Here is a 22,310-nt window from a genome sequence, read left to right as displayed (position 1 = left end):
ACTCCTGAGATGGCAGCAAGCAACCCACCCAAAATCTAAGCAAGCTACCTTCTGCCACTTTGAGTGTCTCCTTGCCTCCATATATAGAGCCCAGTTTCAGATTACACCTATGTTATGGCCCAACAATTGGTGAGCCGGCCAGAACACCAAGGAAATGAATGAGGGAGGGCTCATATAATGACCACCTCTGTGTGGTGTGCATGGTACATGTGTCACTTGCTTGTCCTCACCCCAAAATTCTCCTGAACCTGAGTACTGATTCTGCAGTTGGGGCTGTGAACTTGAACTCCACTGTCCCCACCCAACCCCCTAGGTACTTGTCAGCTCTTCCCAGCCCAGATTCCCAACTGCCAACCCCACTGCCTCAATCCCCAACCCTTCCGCTGAGACCTGGTCCTCAAAGCTGACATAGGCTGGTTTGTTCAGAGCCAGGACCCTGAAAGCTGTTGTGCTTCAACTCGGTAGGAAAAGGTGTCAGCCCCACAGCAGGGTCCCAGACCCAGAAATGGGCCCAGATGCCAGAGGCCCAGACTCTCTAGAATGCTCTGCATGGTCAAGGCTGATTTCTCTCACTGCACTCCAGAGGGCTCATGCTTCCCCTAAAGAGATCTACACAGACTCTGTGAGAGTTATACTTGAGCAATTTTTTCTCCTGTGGTGTGCAGTAAATGGCAGTTTTTTTCTTCCGTATTATAGACATTAATTTCTATTTATTGGATAAGGAAGTTGAGAGAGGAAGGTAAGATAGAGAGGGCAATAGAAAGGCACTGGCAGCACTGCCCCATTTCCCATGAAGCTTCCCCCTACAGGTAGGGACCAGAGGCCTGAACCCAACCAGGTCCAGATCCATGCACAATGTATCATATATACTCTCCCAGGTGCACCACTGGCCAGCCCACATTTCTCAAAAATGGAAACTCATCTTTAGTCCCCCAATAACACTTAGGACTTAGCTTCATGCTCATGCTATACTTTCCCATCTAGGCAGAGGAAAATGTACTACTACACTCAGGCTTGACCCTCCTGCGTCATGACATTGAGAACTTGAGTCTTAAGAGATTCAGCAGGACCACCAAGCAGTGGCAGGAGCTCCAGTTGATGAATGCTTCCTGCACTTCACCGCCATGGCCAGCAGGGAGCACTGCAGCTCTCCATTACTGGCCAGCCTAAAGTGTCCACTGTAGACTTGGTACCTAGACCACAGGAAACACAAGAGTTTTGTTTCCTCAAGACCGGGGAGATGCTGCCTTAACTTATAGACAACTCAGGTGCATATCCATAAGAGGAGAAAATTTGGTCTCTGAGGTATGAGGAGGGGCTTTTGCCACTTCTGCTGTTGTTCCCAGAAGTTTTTCTAGTGAGTATAAAATGTTTCATTTTCTGGAATGTTCTATGCACTTTATTTTCTCTAAGGCTTTTTGCCCGTTCTTTTTCCTTTTAATTTTTATTAGTTATTTAATAATAGTTTATAAGATCTGACCCACCACCACAGTTTGTGCCCATCCCACCCCCCAAGGATAACCACCAGTTTTCACAAAGTCTTAGTGACTATTTGGTTGCTTTTTTCTTTTTAACAAGTTTATGTGTTTCTGTTCTTTATATTGCACACAATGTGGAGAGCAGTCCTGCTCAGAGACAGCCAGTCAGGCCTGGCCCGACTCGAACCTGGGTAGCTCACATGGCAAAGCAGTGCGCTATTCAGGTGAACTATTTCACCAGCCTCACCTTCTTCCACCTTAACCCCAGTTCAAACTGGGCTATACAGGGGGCCTGGCAGCCTCTGTCATCCTCTGCTCTTCAGTCACTGGTTGCTAGCAGACCCCTGGCTTGAGGGTGTCCTTCCTGGGGTGGGAGGTCCCTAAAAGTGAGAGGTGTGTCCTGCTTCTAGCAAGACTTCTTACAGACACGCAGGGGCCTGGTGGCACTGCTCTCCCAAGGGTGTTATGGTTAAAGGTGTGTGGGGCCCTGCACCAAGGAGCTGGTGATCTTACCACCCCTGAGCCCCACCATGCTTGCCAGTGAGCAGCACCCCCTGTGGGAACCATGGGCTCCACACATGGGCTTAGTGCCACCAGACTACATGGTGACTACCAGATACTCATCATGCATCAGGCCAGTCCTAGGCCTGACTACCTGTCATTGAGGACCAGGCTGGAGGAGGCAGCCAGTGACCATCAGGGGGCAGTGCCGTTCTGGTGGGGCTCTGGGCTTGGACAGTAGGGCAACCATGGTGGTCTTACCATACAGCCCTGGCTAAGGGGCTCCCAAGCTGGCCACCTACCTGTGCAATTGTGGGGCCACCTGCCTGGCAAAAGCAGCTGTCAAAGGACCCTCCCAAGAATACTATATCCAGTTAGGTTATAACTCAGATTTGAAGGTATGTTAAAGGGATTTTTAAACAAATAATAAAGATATCCATTACAATCAACCAGCACTAAATAAAATACCCACTACATACACAAAAGGAAAATACTGAATGTTCTCATATGGGCTATTGAAGAAAGGAAGGAAGGAAGGAAGGAAGGAAGGGAGGGAAGGAGGAAGAAAGAAAGATAAAAAGAAAGAAAGGAAGGAAGAAAATAAGAGGCACAAAATCACATGAAGACAAGCTCTAGAACTGAGGTTACCAAAGCAAATAGGGGGAAGGAGTGGGTTATATGGGTAAAGGGTGTTGGCACTTTGGTGGAGGAATATTGGTACTTTGGTGGTGGGTGTGGTGGTAAAGTTCACATCTGGAAATATGCTCTACCAAGGGAGTTTCCTCTCTAGCCCCATACTTTTATTGTTTATTCATTTTTGTGGAAGTGAAATGTAACAGTTGACATCAAGCCACACACACACACACACACACGTGTGTGTGTGTGTGTGTGTGTGTGTGTGTACTAATGGCTTATAAAATTATAAGATCACACCACAATCATCACCAAAATTCTGTATGACCAATTTTTAACAACTCAGGGAACAGGGTTCTAGGTGAAGGTCCTGAGATTGGAAAGAGCTTGCCCTATCTACTGAACTGAAAAAGTTCAGTGTAGGGGTCCAGTGGATAAAGTATTAGACTCTCAAGAATGAGCTCCTGAGTTCAATCCCCAGCAGCATATGTACCAGAGTAATGTCTGGTTCTTTCTCTCCTATTATTCTCATGAATAAATGAAATCTTTTTTTTTAAGTTCAGTATATTGGAGTATAATGAGAAGCCAGAGAGGGATGCAGAAGCCAAGTTATAAAGCCTAAAGATCATTTTAAGAACTCATCACAATGGGAAGTCAATGAAAAATTAAAACAATCTGAATTAAATGGTAAGGTCATCCTGGCTGCTATCTTGGAGAGGTTCTGCTAAGTACTAAAATTTAATGTATGGAGTTAAAACATCTGTCCTTGTATTTCTTCACTACCCTGACTCATCCATGAGTCATTCGACTTCTGAGTAAAGGCATAATTCCAATATGCTTGGTGATATTCAGAGATGTGTGGCAGTATATGAGATTCATAATATGATTTAAGAAGTGTTCATGCAGTGAGATGGTTGTTATTCAAATAACAATGCAGATTCCATAGTTGAAAAAGAGATGTTGTGACTTGCAAACTCAAGGAGAAACATGAAACTTTCAAGAACAAGATAAGTGAAGGATAAGGAAACTATGTGTCAATGAATTAGAGTGAGACTGCCACTCACAGAACTGTAGGAGAATGAGCATGACATGGGACATTGGTTTGCTAAGTACCCTGAATCTCACCATGGCTCAGTGGTAGGAATATGAAGACATGCTAAAGAACCAGCCCTCTTTCCGAAAGGCTACAGAAGATAAAGATTTTTGAGCTGGCAGAGGTTTTCAATAGAATATTTTCATTTCTTCCTTTTTAGAAGATTAATGTCCATGAGTGAGAACATGCTGTGCTTAGTTCTGGCATATGTCAATGTCAAGGGCTGAAGCTGAATTTCTAGTGATTTATCAGAAAAATCATGACATGCCTTTTCTGTTTTGCTATGAAAAAAAAGGGTCATTTTTTAAATGTATTTTCCCTTTTGTTGCCCTTGTTTTTTTCATTGTTGTAGTCATTGTTAGCTAGAACAGAGAGAAATGGAGAGGGGAGGGGAAGGCAGAGAGAAAGACAGACACCTGCAGACCTGTTTCACCGCTTGTGAAGCGACTCCCCTGCAGGTGGGGAGCTGGGGGGCTTGAACTGGGATTCTTTTTTTTTTTTTCCTCCTCCAGGGTTATTGCTGGGCTCGGTGCCTGCACCATGAAACCACCGCTCCTGGAGGCCATTTTTCCCCCTTTTGTTGCCCTTGTTGTAGCTTCGTTGTGGTTATTATTATTGCCCTTGTTGACGCAATTCGTTGTTGGATAGGACAGAGAGAAATGGAGAGTGGAGGGGAAGACAGAGAAGGGGAGAGAAAGATAGACACCTGCAGACCTGCTTCACCGCCTGTGAAGCGACTCCCCTGCAGGTGGGGAGCCGGGGGCTCGAACCGGGATCCTTACGCCGGTCCCTGCGCTTTGCGCCACATGCGCTTAACCCACTGCGCCACCGCCCGACCCCCTGAACTGGGATTCATACACCAGTCCTGTGCTTAACCCGCTGCGCTACCGTCCGACTCCCCAAAAAATGGTTCATATTTTCCAACAACCTAATACTTAGTTTAGAGGGACTAAAAAATGAGGACTAGAAGCAGATTTTATTCTTAGCAGCTGAAGGCACCCTAGTCTTCCCCAGGTGCTTTCCACAAGATACATCTGCTACATGGGTGGAACTTAAGAAACAAGAGCAGAAAGAGGAAACACAAGGTGAAACTTGGACTGGGTGTGGTGTGTTGCACCAAAGCAAAAGACTCTGGGGAAGAAAGGCAGGAAGGGTATGGAGAGGGCTTGGGAGTCCTTGTGGAAAAGAACTTCAGTTGGAGGTGACAGTGTTTTGTAGACACTTACCAGGGGGAGATGAGAAATTGTACCTTGGTGTCTGCAATTGTCCTGTAAACCATTACCCCTCAATAAAATAATAACAAGAAAACACATCTGCCACCTGGCTGCCAGATCACCTTGCCAGCTTTTTAATAATTAAAGGGTAAAAGCCAAACCCTTTGACTCAAAATGCAAGACTTTGTAAAATTTGAAATCATTCAGAGAAGCAGGTCATGGGTATGGATCGACCTGCCAATGTCCACATCCAGTGGAGAAAGAAGCAACTACAGAAATCAGAACTCCCACCTCCTGCACCCCAAAAAAGAATTTTGGTCCATACTCTCAGAGCGGGAGAAATGTTAGAGGAAGATAACCAGAGGGCTCTGAACTCTTAACTTCATCAGGACCCAGAAAGGGAAGAGGAAAAAGGAAAGACATTCAAGAGTTGTAATAGATGTAGGTGTGACTTAGAAAAGAAGGCAGGACCATAGAAAAAAAAAAAGGGCAAATATATATATATATATATATATAATCAACCCATATCTGTGACCTTGGGAGAATCACTGTGGTTTCCAGTGGAGTGAATGGGAACACAGAACTCTAGTGGTGGGAATGTGGGGAATTATACACCTCAAGGTCACAGATATGGGTTTACTATTAATTCTGTAACTATGTTTAAATATTTTTTTGCCCAAATTTTCCTTACTGTCCTGCCTTCTCTCTCTCTCTCTCTGCCTCCAGGGTTATTGCTGGAGCTACAAATTCACTGCTCCTAGCAGCAGGTTTTGTTTCCCTCCCCTTTTATTGGATAGGACAGAGAGAAATGGGAAGAGGAGAGGGGGAGAGAAAGACACTTGCAGTCCAGCTTCACCGCTTGTGAAGCGACCCCCCTATAGGTGGGGAGCTGGGGGCTCGAACAGGGATCCTCAAGCTGGTCCCTGGCGCTTTGCGTTACCGCCCCTTCTCTTCCTAAGTCACACCTACACCTACTTCCCAATGTCTTTCCTTTTTTTTTTTTCCTACTCTCCAGGTCGTAATGGTATTGGATTGGAGTTCAAAGCCCTGATCACCTTCCCCTAATATTTCTCCTCTGGGTGCATGGACCCAATGTCATTGTGGGTTGCAGAAGGTGGAAGGTCTGGCTTCTGTAATTGCTTCCGCGCTGAACATGGGCGTTGGCAGGTCGACCTGTCTCAGCCGGTCTCTTCCCCTAGTGGGGCGGGGTTCTGGGGAGGTGAGAATTTCATTTTTATCCTACTTGGCCCCTTCAATTCCTCTTCACCACCCCTGAACCTCTCAAGAAAGCTCTGAGATGCAGAATAGGAAGAAACCAAGATTCTTCTTTCCGTTATTTGACAGTCCAAACGGTGTCACTATTTTCTTCAAAAGTAAAATTTACACCCAGAGAGAGAGAGAGAGAGAGACTCCAAGGCCAGGGACAGCTTGTCTGGACAAAGCGCTGCGCCATGTGTGCCATTCAGGGTCGAGCCCATTCTCCACCGCACTAGAGGAGGCTTCATTGCCATGGTGTCTGTCAGTCTGTCTCTCATTCGTCCAAGTCCAGGACCACACTTTTTAGAACATTCTGTCTGTGCTGTGCTGCCTTCCTCCACCAGGTGCCTGGACACTGCCCTCTGCACACTCCAACCCTCGGTGAGCCGGCTACCGGAAAGGCCCTGTCAGGAGAGGTCAGGCTTGGCCCAAAGCACAGGCGGCGGGAAGGCCATTAGACGGGTCAGCTCCTGCACCGCCAACTCACACAGGCTACATGGCAACTCTGTTGCAGTGCCTGATCACAAAGCAGCTTTTCACCTTTTTTTGGGCGGAAGTTCCAGAAACTCTGAGCGGAAGTCCGGGAAGCTTGAAGCCAGGTGGTTCCGCTTGGTATCTGCAGGCACGCTGGGGGGCGGGCCCGCTCTCGCTCATTCTCCCCTGACTGGCTGGCTGGAGCCAGACTGGCTTCCTTGACTTCTGGTTGGCTTACTGGAACCGCCTGGTCCCTCCTGATTGGCTGCTGCCAGCGAAGATTGCTGGGATAGCAGGCAGTAGGGCCTTAGTCACAGTGGCGATGGCCATGGCGGCGGAAGCTTCAAAGGCATCGAAGACGAGGCTCTCCTTGTCCTCTTTACGGCAGATGAGGCGACAGAGCCGGCCCTGGGGGGCGACTGAACCTCAGTGTGCTCGATGTGGACGGAGGGTGTCTAGAACTTCTGGTGAGCATTCCAGGCTTTAGCCCGGAGGGCCTGGCCCACCAGGGCACGGTGGAGCCTGCGAGGAGACGCAAGGCTGGTGACCAGACGGGGTGGAGGCAGCTCGGCCAGGAACAGGGCAGGGGAGGGGGCCCGGCCTCTGGGGAGGAGGGCAGGGGAGCTGGGGGGAGCCTCCCAGGAACCTGGTGGGGAGAGGCGGGGCTCAGTACGTTGGAGGCAGATGAAAGGGGACATGAGTGGGGCACTCGGGGGACAGGTGAACCAGGGCGTCAGAAACGGGAGGGGAGCTGGGGACGGGCAGGTGCAGTGAGATGCACATGGAAACCAGGGCGCCGGCCTCCTGTGAGCCTGCACACAACTTCCGGGGCCACAGAGATGTGCTGGGGCATGGAGGAGGGTTTTTTTCTTTCCTTTTTAAATTAATTTTAACAGGACAGAGAGAAATTGAGAGGGAGATAGGGAGAGGGCCGGGCGGTGGCGCACCTGGTTAAGCGCACATACTGCAGTGCACAAGAACCCAGGTTCGAGCCCCTGGGCCCCATCTGCAGGAGAAAAGCTTCCCAAGTGGTGAACCAGGGCTGCAGGTGTCTGTCGGTCTCTTTCCCTCGCTCTCCCCCGCCCTTCTCGAATTCTCTCTGTCTCTAATAAATAAATGAAATATTTTTTAAAAAGGGAGAGAGACACCTGCGGACCTACTTTACCGCACAAGAAGCGACCTCCCTGCAGGTGGGGAGGGCGGGCTCGAACCCAGATCCTTGTGCTTGGTGGTACGTGCGTTTAACCGAGTGCACCGCTGCCTGACCCGCCGGCACCTCCTCGGCACTTCTTCCTGCGGCCTCCCCCGAGGAGCCACACACTCCTGAGCTCTGTGATGAGGGGATTTACCCAGGGCCACAGGTTCCTTATGAATAACTGCACTCTGCTGCTTATTGTCTTGTAACCAAAATGCAACAGAACTTGACTTTTTCCTGTAGCTTTTGTTTCAAGAGTAGCACATAAATGACTAGAAAAATGCTCCTAAATGAAAGAAAAAAAAAACATATCAAGGAGGACGAGTTATTACTCAGTCTGGCTTAAAGTATTGTTAGGAACCCACAGCATTCCTGCTGTGCTTTTTTTTTTTAATTGCTTATTTATTTTCTCATTTGTTGCCCTTGTTTTTTCTTGTTGTTGTTATTGTTGTTGTTGATGTCGTTGTTGTTGCATAGGACAGAGAGAAATGGAGAGAGGAGGGGGAGACGGGGAGAGGAAAGTAGACACCTGCACACCGGCTTCACCTGGCTGGAACCAGGATCCTTCCGCCGGTCCACATGCGCTTAACCTGCTGCGCTACTGCCGGACTCGCTCTTCTGTGCCTTTTTTTTTTTTTTTTTTGTGTGTGTGTGTGTGTGTGTGTGCGCGCGCGCGCGCTTTTCTGCCTTTATGGAAACCTTGTCTTCCTACTAACCTCCTGATTAAGACTATTCATGAGAAAATAGGTTCAGATAACTTTTTACATAGCTTTTTTTTTTTAACCTTTATTTGTTTACTATTGGATAGAGACAGAGAAATTGAGAGGGGAGGAAAAGAGAGGGAGAGAAAGACTCTGCAGCCCTGCTTCACCACATGTGAAGCTTTCCCCTGCAGGCGGGGACCGAGGGCTTGAATCCATTTCGTTGCAGGTGTGAACTTAACCAGGTGCACCACCACCTGGCCCCTTTTATGTGCTTTAAAGAACCTTACAGAGCTATATCTCTATAGAAATAAAAAAGGGGATTTCACCTCCTGTTCTTTTCTTGTTGTTGTTACAATTTACTTATTTATTAATGAGAAAGATAGTAGGAGAGAGAGAAAGAACCAGACATCTTTCTGGTACATGAGATGCCAGGGATCGAACTCAGGACCTCATGCTTGAGAGTTCAATGCTTTATCCACTGCGTCACCTCCTGTTCTTACCCAATTGTATAGCAAACTAATGCTTGCACTTCCAAGGTGAAAGTCATTCAGTTTTATCAGCCCCTGTGATAGCAGCTTGCTTTAGAAGACATCAAGCTGGGAGTCCTGCGGTGGTGCAGCCGGCTAAGTCCACGTGGCACAAAGCGCAAGGACCTGCGTAAAGGATCCTGGTTCCAGCTCCCTGCTCCCCACTTGCAGGGGAGTCGCTTCACAGGCGGTGAAGCAGGTCTGCAGGTGTCTTTCTCTCCCCCTCTCTGTCTTCCCCTCCTCTCTCCATTTCTCTCTGTCTTCTCCAACAACAACGACATCAATAACCACAACAGGGGCAACAAAAGGAAAAATAAATATTTTTAAAAATGAAAAAAAAAGAAGACATCAAGCTGCATAGAGAGTTGGTCACTTGTGTTCTCCTCTTCTACTTATTATTTATTATTATTATTATTATTATTATTATTTAACCAGAGCTCTGCTCAACTCTGGCTTATTGTGGTGGGAGGGATTGAACCTGGGACTTCGGAGCCTCAGACACAAGGGTGTCTGCATAATCACTGTGCTATCTACCCAGCCCCTCTTCTAGGTTTTTTTTTTTAAATTTCTTTATTGAGGGATTAATGATTTACAATCAACAGTAAATACAATAGTTTGTATATGCATAACATTTATTTTTCCACATAACAATACAATCTTCACTGGGGATCCTCTGTCATCCTTTTCCAGGACCTGTACTCTAGGTTTTTATTGCTGTCCTGATATTAAAAATTTCCACTGTTTGGAAATTTCTGGGGAATGTTGTTATGCATGTAAAAAATAAATAAATAAAAAATAAATTAATTAAAAAAAAAAAACAGCATTCTAGGGCAAACCTCTGTGGCACCTGCATGCTGCTGAAACAGCTAGCTCAGGGAAATCTCAGTGTGCTACATGCTGAAAAGGCCGCCACTAGTTGCCCCAGACCTTTGCCCAGATTAGACTGGGGAAAGAGACTGTTTCAAGTCAATCAGATGAATAATTACATAACTGGGTCAAGGATCCAAATTCATGGGTTAGTTTGCCAAAAATCGCAGCATAAATATGGCCCAATAAATGTCCCCTCCCCTCCCCTCCCCTCCCCTCCCCTCCCTTCCCTTCCCTTCCCTTCCCTTCCCTTCCCTTCCCTTGACTGGTTCCAAGGTTCCTTGCTTAAGACTGTTTCATTTCCCTTCCCCTCCAAAAAAAAAAAAAAAAAAAAAAAAAAAATTTCCACTGTTTGAATGAAATAAATGTTAAACACAGCACTCTGGTGGTGGGAACTGTATGGAATCACACCTCTATTATCTTACAATCTTGTTAACCATTATTAAATCACTAATAACATTTTTTAAAAATAAGTGTAACAAAACCAAGTTTTAGGACATAACCTTTTAAAATCCCTGGTTCTTTCATATGTCCATATTGAAGTGCTAGAAATACTCTATTGCAAGATTATAGTTGTGCATATGGAGTTGTGTAAGTGCTTTATAATCATGATTTTTTACATGTAAAATATCACAAAATTTATAGAAATGGAGCAGTTTTGATTTGTTTGGTAATTCCTGAGGAATTCAAATAGAGCTTTATAATTTAGCTTGGGTGTAAGCGAGTTTCAGATATTTACATTTGCTTAAAAATCATAAAGCCTGGGTCAACAAAATAACTCACAAAGGTGATATACAGCCTTATTATCTGCATGGCCTAAGTTCAAGCTTGCCTCCTTCACTACCACCACATTGAAGGAAGCTTTAGTGCTGTGGTTTGTTTCCCTCTCTTTCTGCCTTTCTGTCTCTATCAGAAAAAAAAAAAAAAAATCATTCAAAAGCCGTGAAGTCCTGGAGATGGAGAAAAACCCACTAAAAGTCTTTTTAATCAAAAGAATGAACAATCACAAGGTCGTAAAAGATGATTATACCTGGTTTACTTTCCCTTTTTTGCAAGCTTTTTTGAAGTTATGTAAATATATTTATCATAATAAATGTTATGATAAATTTCAAAGTTAAGGTAAGTCTTGAAATTAGATTTTTGCATTTACCACTCATAAATCTTAGGTTTATAAAAATTATATCCACAAGGCTGGATGGTAGTGCAACTGGTTGAGCACACATGTTACAGTGCACAAGAACCCAGGTTTTGGGTTTGAGTCCCTTATCACCTGCAGGGAGAAAGCTTTGAGAGTAGTGAAACAGTGCTGCAGGTGTCTCCCTTTCTCTCTCTCTTAATTTTTTTAATTTAATTTTGATCAACAAGTCCGTTGGATAAAAGGAGTACAATTCTACACAATTCCCACCACCAGAGTTCTGCATCCCATATTCTCCTTTGGAAACTTTCTTATTCTTTATCCCTCTGAGAGTATGGACCCAGTATGGGGTGCAGAATGTGGAAGGCCTACTTTTGTAATTGCTTCTCTGCTGGACATGGATCTCTCTCCCTTTTTGCCTCCCCCACCCTCTCAATTTCTGGCTGTTTCCATCCAATAGATAAAATAAATAAAATAAAATTTACATCCATGGGGGCTGGGCGGTAATGCAGCAAGATAAGCATACATGGCGCAAAGCACAAGGACTGGCTTAAGGATCCTGGTTCAAGCCCCCAGCTCCCCACCTGTGGGGGGCAGGGGTCACTTCACAGGCGGTAAAGCAGATCTGCAGGCGTCTTTTTCTCCTCTCTGTCTTCCCCTCCTCTCTCAATTTCTCTCTGTCCGGTCCAACACCAACAACAGCAACAATAACAATAATAACAACAAAGGCAACAAAATGGGGGGAAATGGCCTCCAGGAGCAGTGGATTCGTAATGCAGGCACGGAGCCCCAGCAATAACCCTGGAGGCAAAAAAAAATTACATCCATATGGTTTTTGTGTGTTTGACAATAATAGCATCTGGCTTCTGTCCTTGCTAATATCTTAGATCTTTGTGTGAGAGGGGAATGTCTTCTCAGTATCTCATATCTGTTTATCCTGTCCCCTTCATAAGATGGGAAATAAAAGTGAGTAGAGGACAGTGTGGCAAGTAGAACACTAAACTTGGAAGCAGAATAGGTGTGCAGTCTGGATTATAGCATTTAATTAGGCAGATAGATCACCCAACTGTTTTCCCATGTCTAGGTTAAAGTTAATATTCCCAGCCTACTTAATCATAATTTGTACAAAGATCAAATGAAGTATATCTGAGAACTTTGTGATTCTAACATTTTTTTGAATTCAAGTGTTATGGTTACCAGGTAACTATCTAAATTAATGAATATAATACACAGAGTTGTTTTCCTCATATTTCACCCTCCTCTGACTTGTGGAATTTCTTCTGTGTTTTGTTAGAATAATCATCCATTACTAATAAAAACTGCTGTTTTTTTTTCTTTTTAAAAGAGAGGGTGGTAAAAGGTGTGCTGTTTTTTTTTTCTACGTAAGAAAAATGTTTTTTTTTCCTCTCTGATTAGTACCGAGCAATAAACATTAACAAAGTGGAAAGTTTGATTCATAATAGAATTTCATCAACAGGTCACCATCATGAACTTCAATGTGGACATTCCTTTTGTGACCTGTGCTTATTAATAATTGATGACTATAGTTTGATTACATGCCCTAGTTGTGAGGTAAGTTTTATCATCTTTCATACTGAGTTCATTTGGGGTGCTGTGCATGATGATGGGTAGAGGGCCTAAGTTGGGCATGAGAGTATTTTTCAGACCCCTATCACAAGGAGGTAAGAATTTGTATCTGTATGTTAACAACTGTGCTATAAACCATTAAGCCCTTCCCATAAAATGATTTAAAAAGAAAAAAAGGATGTGTTAGCTAAATAGAACATCTAGTTAGAAGATAAAAGCTTGTATTTTTGCTGTCAGACTCAACAGAATCTTTAAACAAAAAATTCTAACAAAAGATAATGTTTCTTAATATTTTTTGAGGAACAGTATTTTTTCTTATATGTAAAGTTGGTTTACAAAGCTGTTTGTTCTGGAATACAACTTCACCTCTCATCAGATTGTATATTAAGACACTGTGTGCTACTACAGAGTTGCCAGCATCTCTCTCCCACTGACTGAACCACTTCTCCAACCCATTTCTATTTTGGTAACTTCAATTCTACATCCAAATCTGAGCTTTTGTTTAACTAACTTTCTTTGATTTACTTCTCTATATCCCACATATGAATGATAACATTCATCACTTTTCTGTCTCCTTCTGACCACTTTGCTTAGCGTGACCACATCCAGCCCCATTCATGTAGCAGAAAGCAAGATCTCATCCTGTCTTACAGCTGAGCTAGGGTACATACACCACGTCATCTTTATCAGCTTATCTGCAATTAAACACTTGGGTTGTTTGCACAGCTTGGCCTTTGATAGTGCTGCAGTGAGATGTAGATTAGCATTTTATCTTTCTGGAATAGTGATTTTGTATTCTTCACATAAATACCTATGAGTGGGATTGCTGAATCACAGTTCTTGTTTGTTTCTAGTAATTTAAGAAATGTTCAGGGGGCCGGGCGGTGGCGCAGTGGGTTAAGCGCATGTGGCGCAAAGCGCAGGGACCGGCGTAAGGATCCCGGTTCGAGCCCCCGGTTCCCTACCTGCAGGGGAATCGCTTCACGGGCAGTGAAGCAGGTCTGCAGCTGTCTGTCATTCTCTCCCCCTCTCTGTCTTCCCCTCCTCTCTCCATTTCTCTCTGTCCTATCCAACAATGAACGACATCAACAATGGCAATAATAATAACCACAACGAGGCTACAACAAAAAGGGGGAAAAATGGCCTCCAGGAGCGGTGGATTCATGGTGCAGGCACCGAGACCAGCAATAACCCTGGGAGGAAAATAAATAAATAAATAAATAAAAGAAATGTTCAAACTGTTTTACATAGGGGTTGGACCAATTTACATTCCCCCCAACAGTATAAAGGGTTACCATTTCTCCACACCCTTCCCAGCACTGCCCTCTTTCCCATGTTAATACCATGCAAGCAAACATTAAATTCCTCGGTCCCTTAACCTTTTTGTATCATCAAATTTGTATTTGTGCAGATGCCACAGTATAAAAAGAGAAGCACAAAAGTAGCCTGAAGTTAATGTTTACAGTCAAAAGCTCTAAAAACAGTTAAATTGCACTAAGTCAAAAATGTATCACATTGCGTCTGGGTGGTGGCACACCTGGTTGAGCACACATGTTACAGTGCACAAGGACCCAGATTTGTGTCCCTGGTCCCCACTTGCAGGAGGAAAGCTTCACGAGTGGCTGCAGGTGGCTCTCCGTCTCTCTTCCTCTATCTCCCCTTCTCGATTTCTGGCTGTTTCTATCCAAAAAAATAAAGATTAAAAAAAAATTTTAATGTATCACATTGGGAGTTGGGCATTAGCGCAGTGGGTTAAACGCATGTGGCGCAAAGTGCCAAGGACCAGCTTAAGCATCCCAGTTCAAGCCCCCGGCTCCCCACCTGCAGGGGAGTCACTTCACAATCGGTGAAGCAGGTCTGCAGTTGTCTTTCTCTCCCCCTCTGTCTTCCCCTCCTCTCTCCATTTCTCTCTGTCCTATCCAACAATGACAACAATAACAACTACAACAATAAAACAAGAGCAATGAAAGGAAATAAATATTTTTTTAAATGTATCACATTGACCAGCCAATGCCCATGTCCAGTGAAAAAGCAATTACAGAAGCTGGGACTCTTACCTTCTGCACCACAAAAACAGTTTTGATCCATATTCCCAGTGGGGGAGAAATGATAGGAGGAAAAGGATAAATGAGCTCTGAACTCCAGCTTCATCAGGACCCCGAGAGAGAGGAGGAAAAAGGGAGGGCATTTAGATGTAGTAATAGGGTTATGAGTTACTTAGGAAGAGAGAGCTGGACCTAGAAGAAAAAGGAGGCAGTTATGTACAAATGTAGACTGATAGTTGTAGAGATGATAGTTAACTCATGTCTGCAACGTTAGGAGAACTACAGTGGCTTATAATGGAGGGATTGGGGATTCAGAACTCTAATGGTGGGAATGGTGTAGAATTATACCCTTGTTGGCATGTCATTTTGTAAATCAATATTTAATCACTAATAAAATTTTTTAAAAAATGTATCACACAGAACTTTGGATTTGGTGCAGTGACACACAAGTAAAACTACACCCTCGGGAGTCGGGCGGTAGCGCAGTGGGTTAAGCGCAGGTGGCGCCAAAGCACAAGGACCGCATAATGATCCCGGTTCCAGCCCTCAGCTCCCCATCTGCAGAGGAGTAGCTTCACAAGCGGTGAAGCAGGTCTGCAGGTGTCTTTCTCTCCCCCTCTCTGTCTTCCCCTCCCCTCCTCATTTCTCTCTGTCCTATCCAACAACGACGACATCAAATAACAGCTACAATAATGAAACATCAAGGGCAACAAAAGGGAATAAATAAATAAAAATAAATAAATTTTAAAAAGATTTAAAAAAACTACACCCTCCAAATTTATAAGTTGTAAATCACTATTAAATAACTAATTAGAAAATAAAATGTATTGACTCATAGTAATAAAGCAAGTCAGTCAAGGATTTACATAAAATTTAAAGGGCAACAAAAGGGGAAAAATGGCTTCCAGGAGCAGTGGATTCGTAGTGCAGACACAGGGCCCCAGCAATAACCCTGGAGGCAAAAATAAATAAAATTTAAAGAACATTTTTTGTTCGTTTGAGCTTTTTCTTGGTGTTTAATATGTGATTGCATGGCTATAAGTTTCCCTCTCAGTACTGCTTTAGTTGTGTCCCAAATATTTTTATAGGTTGTATTTTCATTTTCATTTGTTTCCAGGAACATTTGAATTTCCTGCTTGAGTGAATCTCTGACCCAGAGTATGTTGTTTAGTTTCCAAATTCTGTGACTTTTAATAATTTTCCGTTTGTTGTTAAATGTTAGTTTTACTCCACTGTGGTCTGAGAAGATACTTGGGATGATTTTGATGCTCTTGAATTTATTGATGCTGTCTTTGTGGCCTAACATGTGGTCTATCCTTGAGTATGTGTTATGTAGATTTGAAAAGAAGGTGTATTCCAGTTTTTTGGGGTGAAGGACTCTGAAAATGTCCAAGAGGTCTAGTCTGTCAATCTCTTCATTCAATTCTCTAAGTATCTTTGTTGGTTCTCTGCTTTGTTGATCAAGTGTGAGAGTGAGGTATTGAAGTCTCCCACTATTATTGTATTGCTATTGATGTATTTTTGAAATTCTTTCAGTAAGTGCTTGACGTATTTAGATGGTCCCTCATTGGGTGCATAGATGTTAATAATTGTTAAGTCTTGGCTGATTGATCCTCTAATCATTATGTAATGTCCTTGACTATCTTTTATTACTTTATTTAATTTAAAATCTATTGTGTCTGAGATGAGAATGGCTGTTCCTGCCCTTTTTTGTGGTCCATTAGCCTGTATGATAGTTTTCCATCCTTTCACTTTAAGTCTGTGTTTATCTTGTTGTGACAGATGGGATTCTTGCAAGCAGCATATGGTTGGGTTATGTTTTCTGATCCATTCCCCCACTCTGTGCCTTTTGATGGGTGAGTTTAAGCCATTGACATTTATTGATATTATGGATTTAATGTATTGTAGTGCCATTGTTCAAAAAAAATTTTTTTGTTTGTTCTGATATATTGCAAGTATTATAGTGATGTTCTTGTTTATAAGAGGTCTTTCAGAACCTCTTTCAGGGCCGGTTTGGTGATGGTTGCCTCTTTTAACTGTTGTTTGTCTAAGAAGGTTTTGATCCCTCCATCTAGTTTGAATGAAAGTCTAGCAGGATATATTATCCTTGGTTGAAACCCTTTTTCATTCAGGCCTCGATAGATATCTTGCCATTCTCTTCTGGCTTTTAGAGTTTGAGTGGAGAAGTCTGCAGATAATCTTACGGGTTTTCCCCTGTATGTGACTTTTTGTTTCTCTCTTGCAGCCTTTAGGATCCTTTCTTTATCCTTACTCCTTCTCATTGTGACTATGATGTGTCTTGGTGTCTTCAGGTCTGGGTTGATTCTGTTTGGAACTCTCTGGGCCTCTTGAATCTTGATGTCCTTTCTGTTATTCAGGTCTGGGAAGTTTTCTTCTATTATTTCCTCTAGAATGTTTGCTTCCCCTTCCTCTCTTTCTTCCTCTGGCAGGCCAATTATATGAATGTTACTTCTTTTGAGATCATCCCATATGTCTCTGTTGTTGTTTTCAGTGTCTCTCAATCTCTTTTTGAGCTCTTTCACCTCTTTCTTAGTTTTCTCTAACTCATCCTCTGACTAATTCTGTTTTCTGCTTCTGTTAGTCTGCTTTCCCTTCCCTCAGCTTCTTTCTTCATTACAGCTATTTCAGCTTTCAGTTCTCTAATTGCCTCAAGATAATCAGTATTTTCCTTGGGGGTCTCAACTGTTGTTTCCCTAATACTGCCATTCCTTTCCTCCAATGTTGTTTTCATTTCTGTGATTAATAAGTTTATTATTGCTTGCATACTTTTCTTATCTATGGTTACTTCTGGCTGATTTGTAGATTCTTCTGGGCTCTTGTCTTCATCCATTGGAGTAGCAGTTTTATTTGTTTTTGATCTACCCATTTTTTTGATTTATGTGTTTCTTTTTTTATGCTCTGTTGTTCCTCAGTTGTTGTGTCTTGAGTACAAGCAACACTGTACTAAATACCTTTATGACAATTGCACTCACCAATCTCAGGAATTACAATAGCAACTGAAGCAAGTATTGAAGCAGTTTAATCACTACCAGTTAGCCAAACAATGTCTCCAGTCCGTGAAAAAATAGTAACCAAATCCCAGTGAAGAAGAAAGAGAAAAGAAAGAAGGGATAGCAAGAATAGACAGTTATGCAAATCTACTATCCACTGTATATTCTAGGGGTAACAAGAGGGGAAAGGGAAGTAGAGCAGAGATACACACATAGAGAGTCCACTCTGAGTAAGATTTCTTCCCCAAAATAATTCACAAATTCAGAAAGGCAAAGAAGAAGGAAAGAAGAAGTGTATGACAAGATAAAAAAAAGAAAAAAAAGAAACAAGAGAGAGAAAAGAGAAAAGATAAGAAAAAAGTTGTAATTAAAGAGCAGTGAAAGGAAAGGTTTTTTTTATTACTTCATTTTTAATTTAATTTAATTTTATTTTATGTTTTTAATTAGCTAGGAGGAGGAGGATGGGGAGAGTCTGTAGAGGAGGTAGGAGTAATGAGACAAGTTCCTCCCACAATAGATAAGATGCCCACTACCCTAGCAATGAAAGATACCCTAAGAGTTAATTCTGATCAACCTAAAGGGGGGGGGGGAAATATATGCCTTTATATAATATTAATAATAAAATAGAGCAGGGTAAAAAAAAAACCCTGTCCCAGATTACCTCAAACCTCGTGAACAGAGGCAGCTGATTGTTAAGAAAGAAAAAAAAAAAATTAAAAAAAAAAAAAACCTCAGGACTAGACAAGGATAGCTGAAATAGACATTTATGCAAATCTACTATCCACTGTATATTCTAGGGCTAGCTAAAGGAGGAAGGGAAGTTGAGCAGAGATACTCGTAGTGAGAGTCCACTCTGAGTCAGAATTCTTCCCCAAAGTAATTCCCAAACGTGTATCAGTGAATTCAGTGAAAGCACACTGTTTGGTGGTGTAGGGGATGGGGCCTGTGGCTTTGGAAGCTGTAGGATTAAGGAGGAAAGGATGACAAGAATGAGAAAAAGAAAAAAAAGAGAGAGAAAAGAAAAAGATAAAAAGAACAGTAATAAAAGAGGGGTGAAAGGAAAGAGTTTTTTATTTATTTATTTTTAATTATTTAATTAGCTATGCGGGGTGGGGGGGTTGGCTACTTAGAAAGAAAAAAGGCCAGAGGTTTCAGAAGGGTATAGATTTAGAATAAATGATACTTCCTGGTGGGACAGGAATCTTGGTAAAGAAAGAAAGAGGCTCAGCAGGGGAGCCTGCTAGGAGCTGGTCCCCAGGGATTGGTTATGGGGGGGGGGAAGGGAAGGAGGTGCGCTTTGGGAATAACAATTTAAAAGAAAAAATTTTTTTCCCTTTTTTTCTACTCTATTTTTTAACCCAAATTAAGTTATAGTCATCTCCTTGGTGTCACCGCTAGGACCCCTTGTTGACTAACCTACTAAAGGCAGAAAATCCTACTGTTTCCAGGAGATGTGGTCAGAGCTCAAGCCACTAGCAGCTTCTCAGTCCGCCATCTTCTGGGAACCCCCCAAAGAACATCTTTTGTATTTACTGCAAAAAAAAAAAAGCAATGTAGCTTCATTTGTAAATAAGCTTCCAGATATTTGTCTAAATTTCTTTTTTTTTTTTTAACCAGAGCACTGTTCAGCTCTTGTTTATGTGCTAGGGGGTTAATCTGAACCTGAAAAAAAAATTAAAATAGTCTTCTTTAAATAGAGAAAGACAGAGAGGCACAGAATTAGAAAAATCATAGCATGAAAGCTTCCTTCATTGTGATGGGGGCAGGGCTCAAACCTGAGTAGTACACCTAGCAAAGCTGCATGCTATCTAAGTGAGCTATTTCACTGGCTATAAAGTCTTCTAATTTTTTTTTCACTGAGAGAAAGCCCAGAGTACAATTGCAGTCCAGCATATATGATGCTGAGGATCTATTCTGAGTCATCACACATGCAAGTCCTATCCTCTACCTCCTGAGTCACCTCCCAGGCTGTAGTCTCTGCATTTCTGATGTACAAGTTAAGAGATCAGATACACTGAATGGAACTGGAAATGATTATGCCTAGTGAAATAAGTGAGACAACTTATAGTTTCACTCATATGTGAAGTATAGATAGTCAAAGCATACTTACAAGGGAAGGGAAAAAAGACCAACTATCTTTCAGACTTTGTGTAAACTATGTTGGGAGGAGGGCACAGATTTTTGGTAGAGGGTACAGTTGTGAAACTGTACCCCTGAAATTTTATAGTTTGTTAACCATTGCAAACCACTAGTTTTAAAAGATCAGATGATGATTGCTTGTGGAAGTACGATTTTATTATTTTTATCATTTTACTGGGAAATAGTGATTTACAAGACAGTTGCTGATATACTGATAGTCTTTTACCTCAGTGTGACAAGTGTCTTTACACAACTAACACAAAGGAGGGAGATCTGGAATGTAGATCTAGATCTGTTCATCTATGCCTAAGTTTCCTCATTTCTGAACTGTAGATGGTTGTAGATAACCTGTTTTTCTTATCTCAGGATTGTTAAGAGTCAAATCTAAGTAAAATTTCACTACAACTTTAACAAATTTTAAAAATATTTTTTGGATAGAGACAGATAAATTGAGAGGGGGAGGTAAAGAGGGAAAAAGACAGAGAGATACCTGCAGCCCTGCTTCTCCATTGAAGCTTCCCTCCTGCAGGTGGGGAGCAGGGGCTTGGACCTGGGTCCTTGCACACTGTAAGGTGTGTACTTAACCAGGTGCACCACTGCTTTATCCCCTTACTTTAAGCTTTAATATCATCAAAATAAATGTTATAGTAAGCCCTTTATTTTGGTATGTAGGTGATGATTAATTGGCTTATGGATTAAAACATGCACACATATATTTATATAATGTATACAATTATGAAAGTTATAACTATAGTAGACACATTTATGTGTTAGATGTCTTTTGAAATTGCATGCTTTACTAATTATCTTTATTTTGGAACATTCCTATCTTCTTTCCTTTTTGACATTAGGTTCCTCACGTGTTGGTTCCATAGTTAATGCAAAGGTCCCATGGGGAGTGGGAACCTGCATTCCTATGGTTAAACTGGGAGGTCCTTGACAGACTCAGATTGTGGTGGGTGAAGAATACAGAAGAGGGAGGAGCAAATAGCAACTGTCTATGCCCACATCTATTCTGTTCTGGTGAGGGGGGGTGACTGACTGACTTAGTAATCTTTTGTCTTTGGAAGCAAATTATTTCATGTTTAATAACCTTAAATTATTATGCTTGTGTTTTATTTGTGTTTACTTTTTTCTTGCTCCAAGGGTTATCGCTGTGGCTTGGCATTGGCACTATGAATACACAGCTCCTGGCAGCCATTTTTTCTTTCTATTTTATTTGATAGGACAGAGATAAATTGAGAGATAGGTGAGATAGATAAAGATAGACACCTATAGATCTGCTTCACCACTCATGAAATGTTCCCCCCAGTAAGTGGGGACCAAGGGCTCAAACGTGGTCCTTAAACATGGTAAATATGTGCACTCAGCCAGGTGCACCATGCCCAGCCCCATACTTGTATTTGAAATGATGAGGATCTGTACAAAAGTTTATAGTATGTCTCTTCTTTCTCTCCCCCCCCACCATCTATCAAAACAAAAAATGAAAAATAAAAGACCACTGGGAGCAATAGAGTTGTGTAGGCAGAGAGTCCCAAGCAATAATCCTGGTAGCAGAAAAAAAAAAAAATCCATGTAGTTTGGGAAAGTTTAATACCAATTGAGGAAGTCATGTGGTCATGCACCTGGCTGAGCACACACATTACCATGCACAAGGACCCAGGTTCAAGCCCCCGCTTAACACCTACAGGAGGATGGTTCACAAGCACTGAAACAATCCAGAAGGTATCTTTCTCTTTCCCTCTCTATCTTCTCTTCCTTTCTCAGTTTTCTGTCTGCACTGTCAAATAAAATAGAAAGAAAAAGGAAAAAATGGCCACCAGAAGTGGTAGATTTATAGTGTCAGCACTGAACCCCAGCGATAACCTGGTAGAAAAAAAATTAAAAAAAGAAAATGTCCAGATAGCCAACAAACATAAAAAATGCTCAAAGTCACTGATTGTCAGAGAAATACAAATAAATGCAACAGTGAGATATCATTTAACATCTGTAAGAATGTTATACATCAGGGTAGAACAAGTGTTGGCAAGAATGTGATGGAAATATAAATTGATCAGCTCTTGTAGCAGTGTGGAAACTGCTCAGAACACTGGAGGTGAATTTACCCTATGATCTGGCAAGCCCTCTCCTAGGGTCTATCCAAAGAAAACAAAAATACTTATCAGAAGAAGTCTGTATACATCCATGTTCCTAGCAGCACAATTTGTAATAGCCCAGACCTGGACACAAGCCCAAATAACCACTAAAAGATGAGTGGCTAAGAAGGGTGCGGTATATAACTCAGGTGTTTAAAATGATGAGGCCATTCCCTTTGCTTCATGTTGGATGGATATTCAAGAAATCATGTTAAATGAGATAAACCAAAATTGACCATCTTACTGGAGAACTTAAAAAACTTAGAAAACAAGGAAAGTAAGGGAAAGCACTGAGTGAAACAAACTGCATGTGGT

At 42.4% G+C, this 22,310-nt stretch overlaps 1 protein-coding gene across 2 annotated transcripts in view; it reads left to right on the top strand.

The window, feature by feature from the left end:
* Positions 1 to 6,978: 6,978 nt before the first annotated feature.
* RNF17 (ring finger protein 17) overlaps positions 6,979 to 22,310 on the top strand; it is a 127,583-nt gene continuing 112,251 nt past the window's right edge. For both annotated transcript variants that reach the window (XM_007528942.2, XM_060194751.1), the window contains exons 1-2: positions 6,979 to 7,117; positions 12,556 to 12,650. In XM_007528942.2, the coding sequence (XP_007529004.2) occupies positions 6,979 to 7,117; positions 12,556 to 12,650 (234 nt within the window). The remainder of the gene's footprint in view (positions 7,118 to 12,555; positions 12,651 to 22,310) is intronic.

The sequence above is a fragment of the Erinaceus europaeus genome, chromosome 7 (genome assembly GCF_950295315.1).
Source record: "Erinaceus europaeus chromosome 7, mEriEur2.1, whole genome shotgun sequence".
Classification (NCBI taxonomy): Eukaryota; Metazoa; Chordata; class Mammalia; order Eulipotyphla; family Erinaceidae; genus Erinaceus; species Erinaceus europaeus.
Note: the sequence above shows the minus strand (reverse complement) of the source record. Positions and strands in the feature narration are given on the sequence as shown.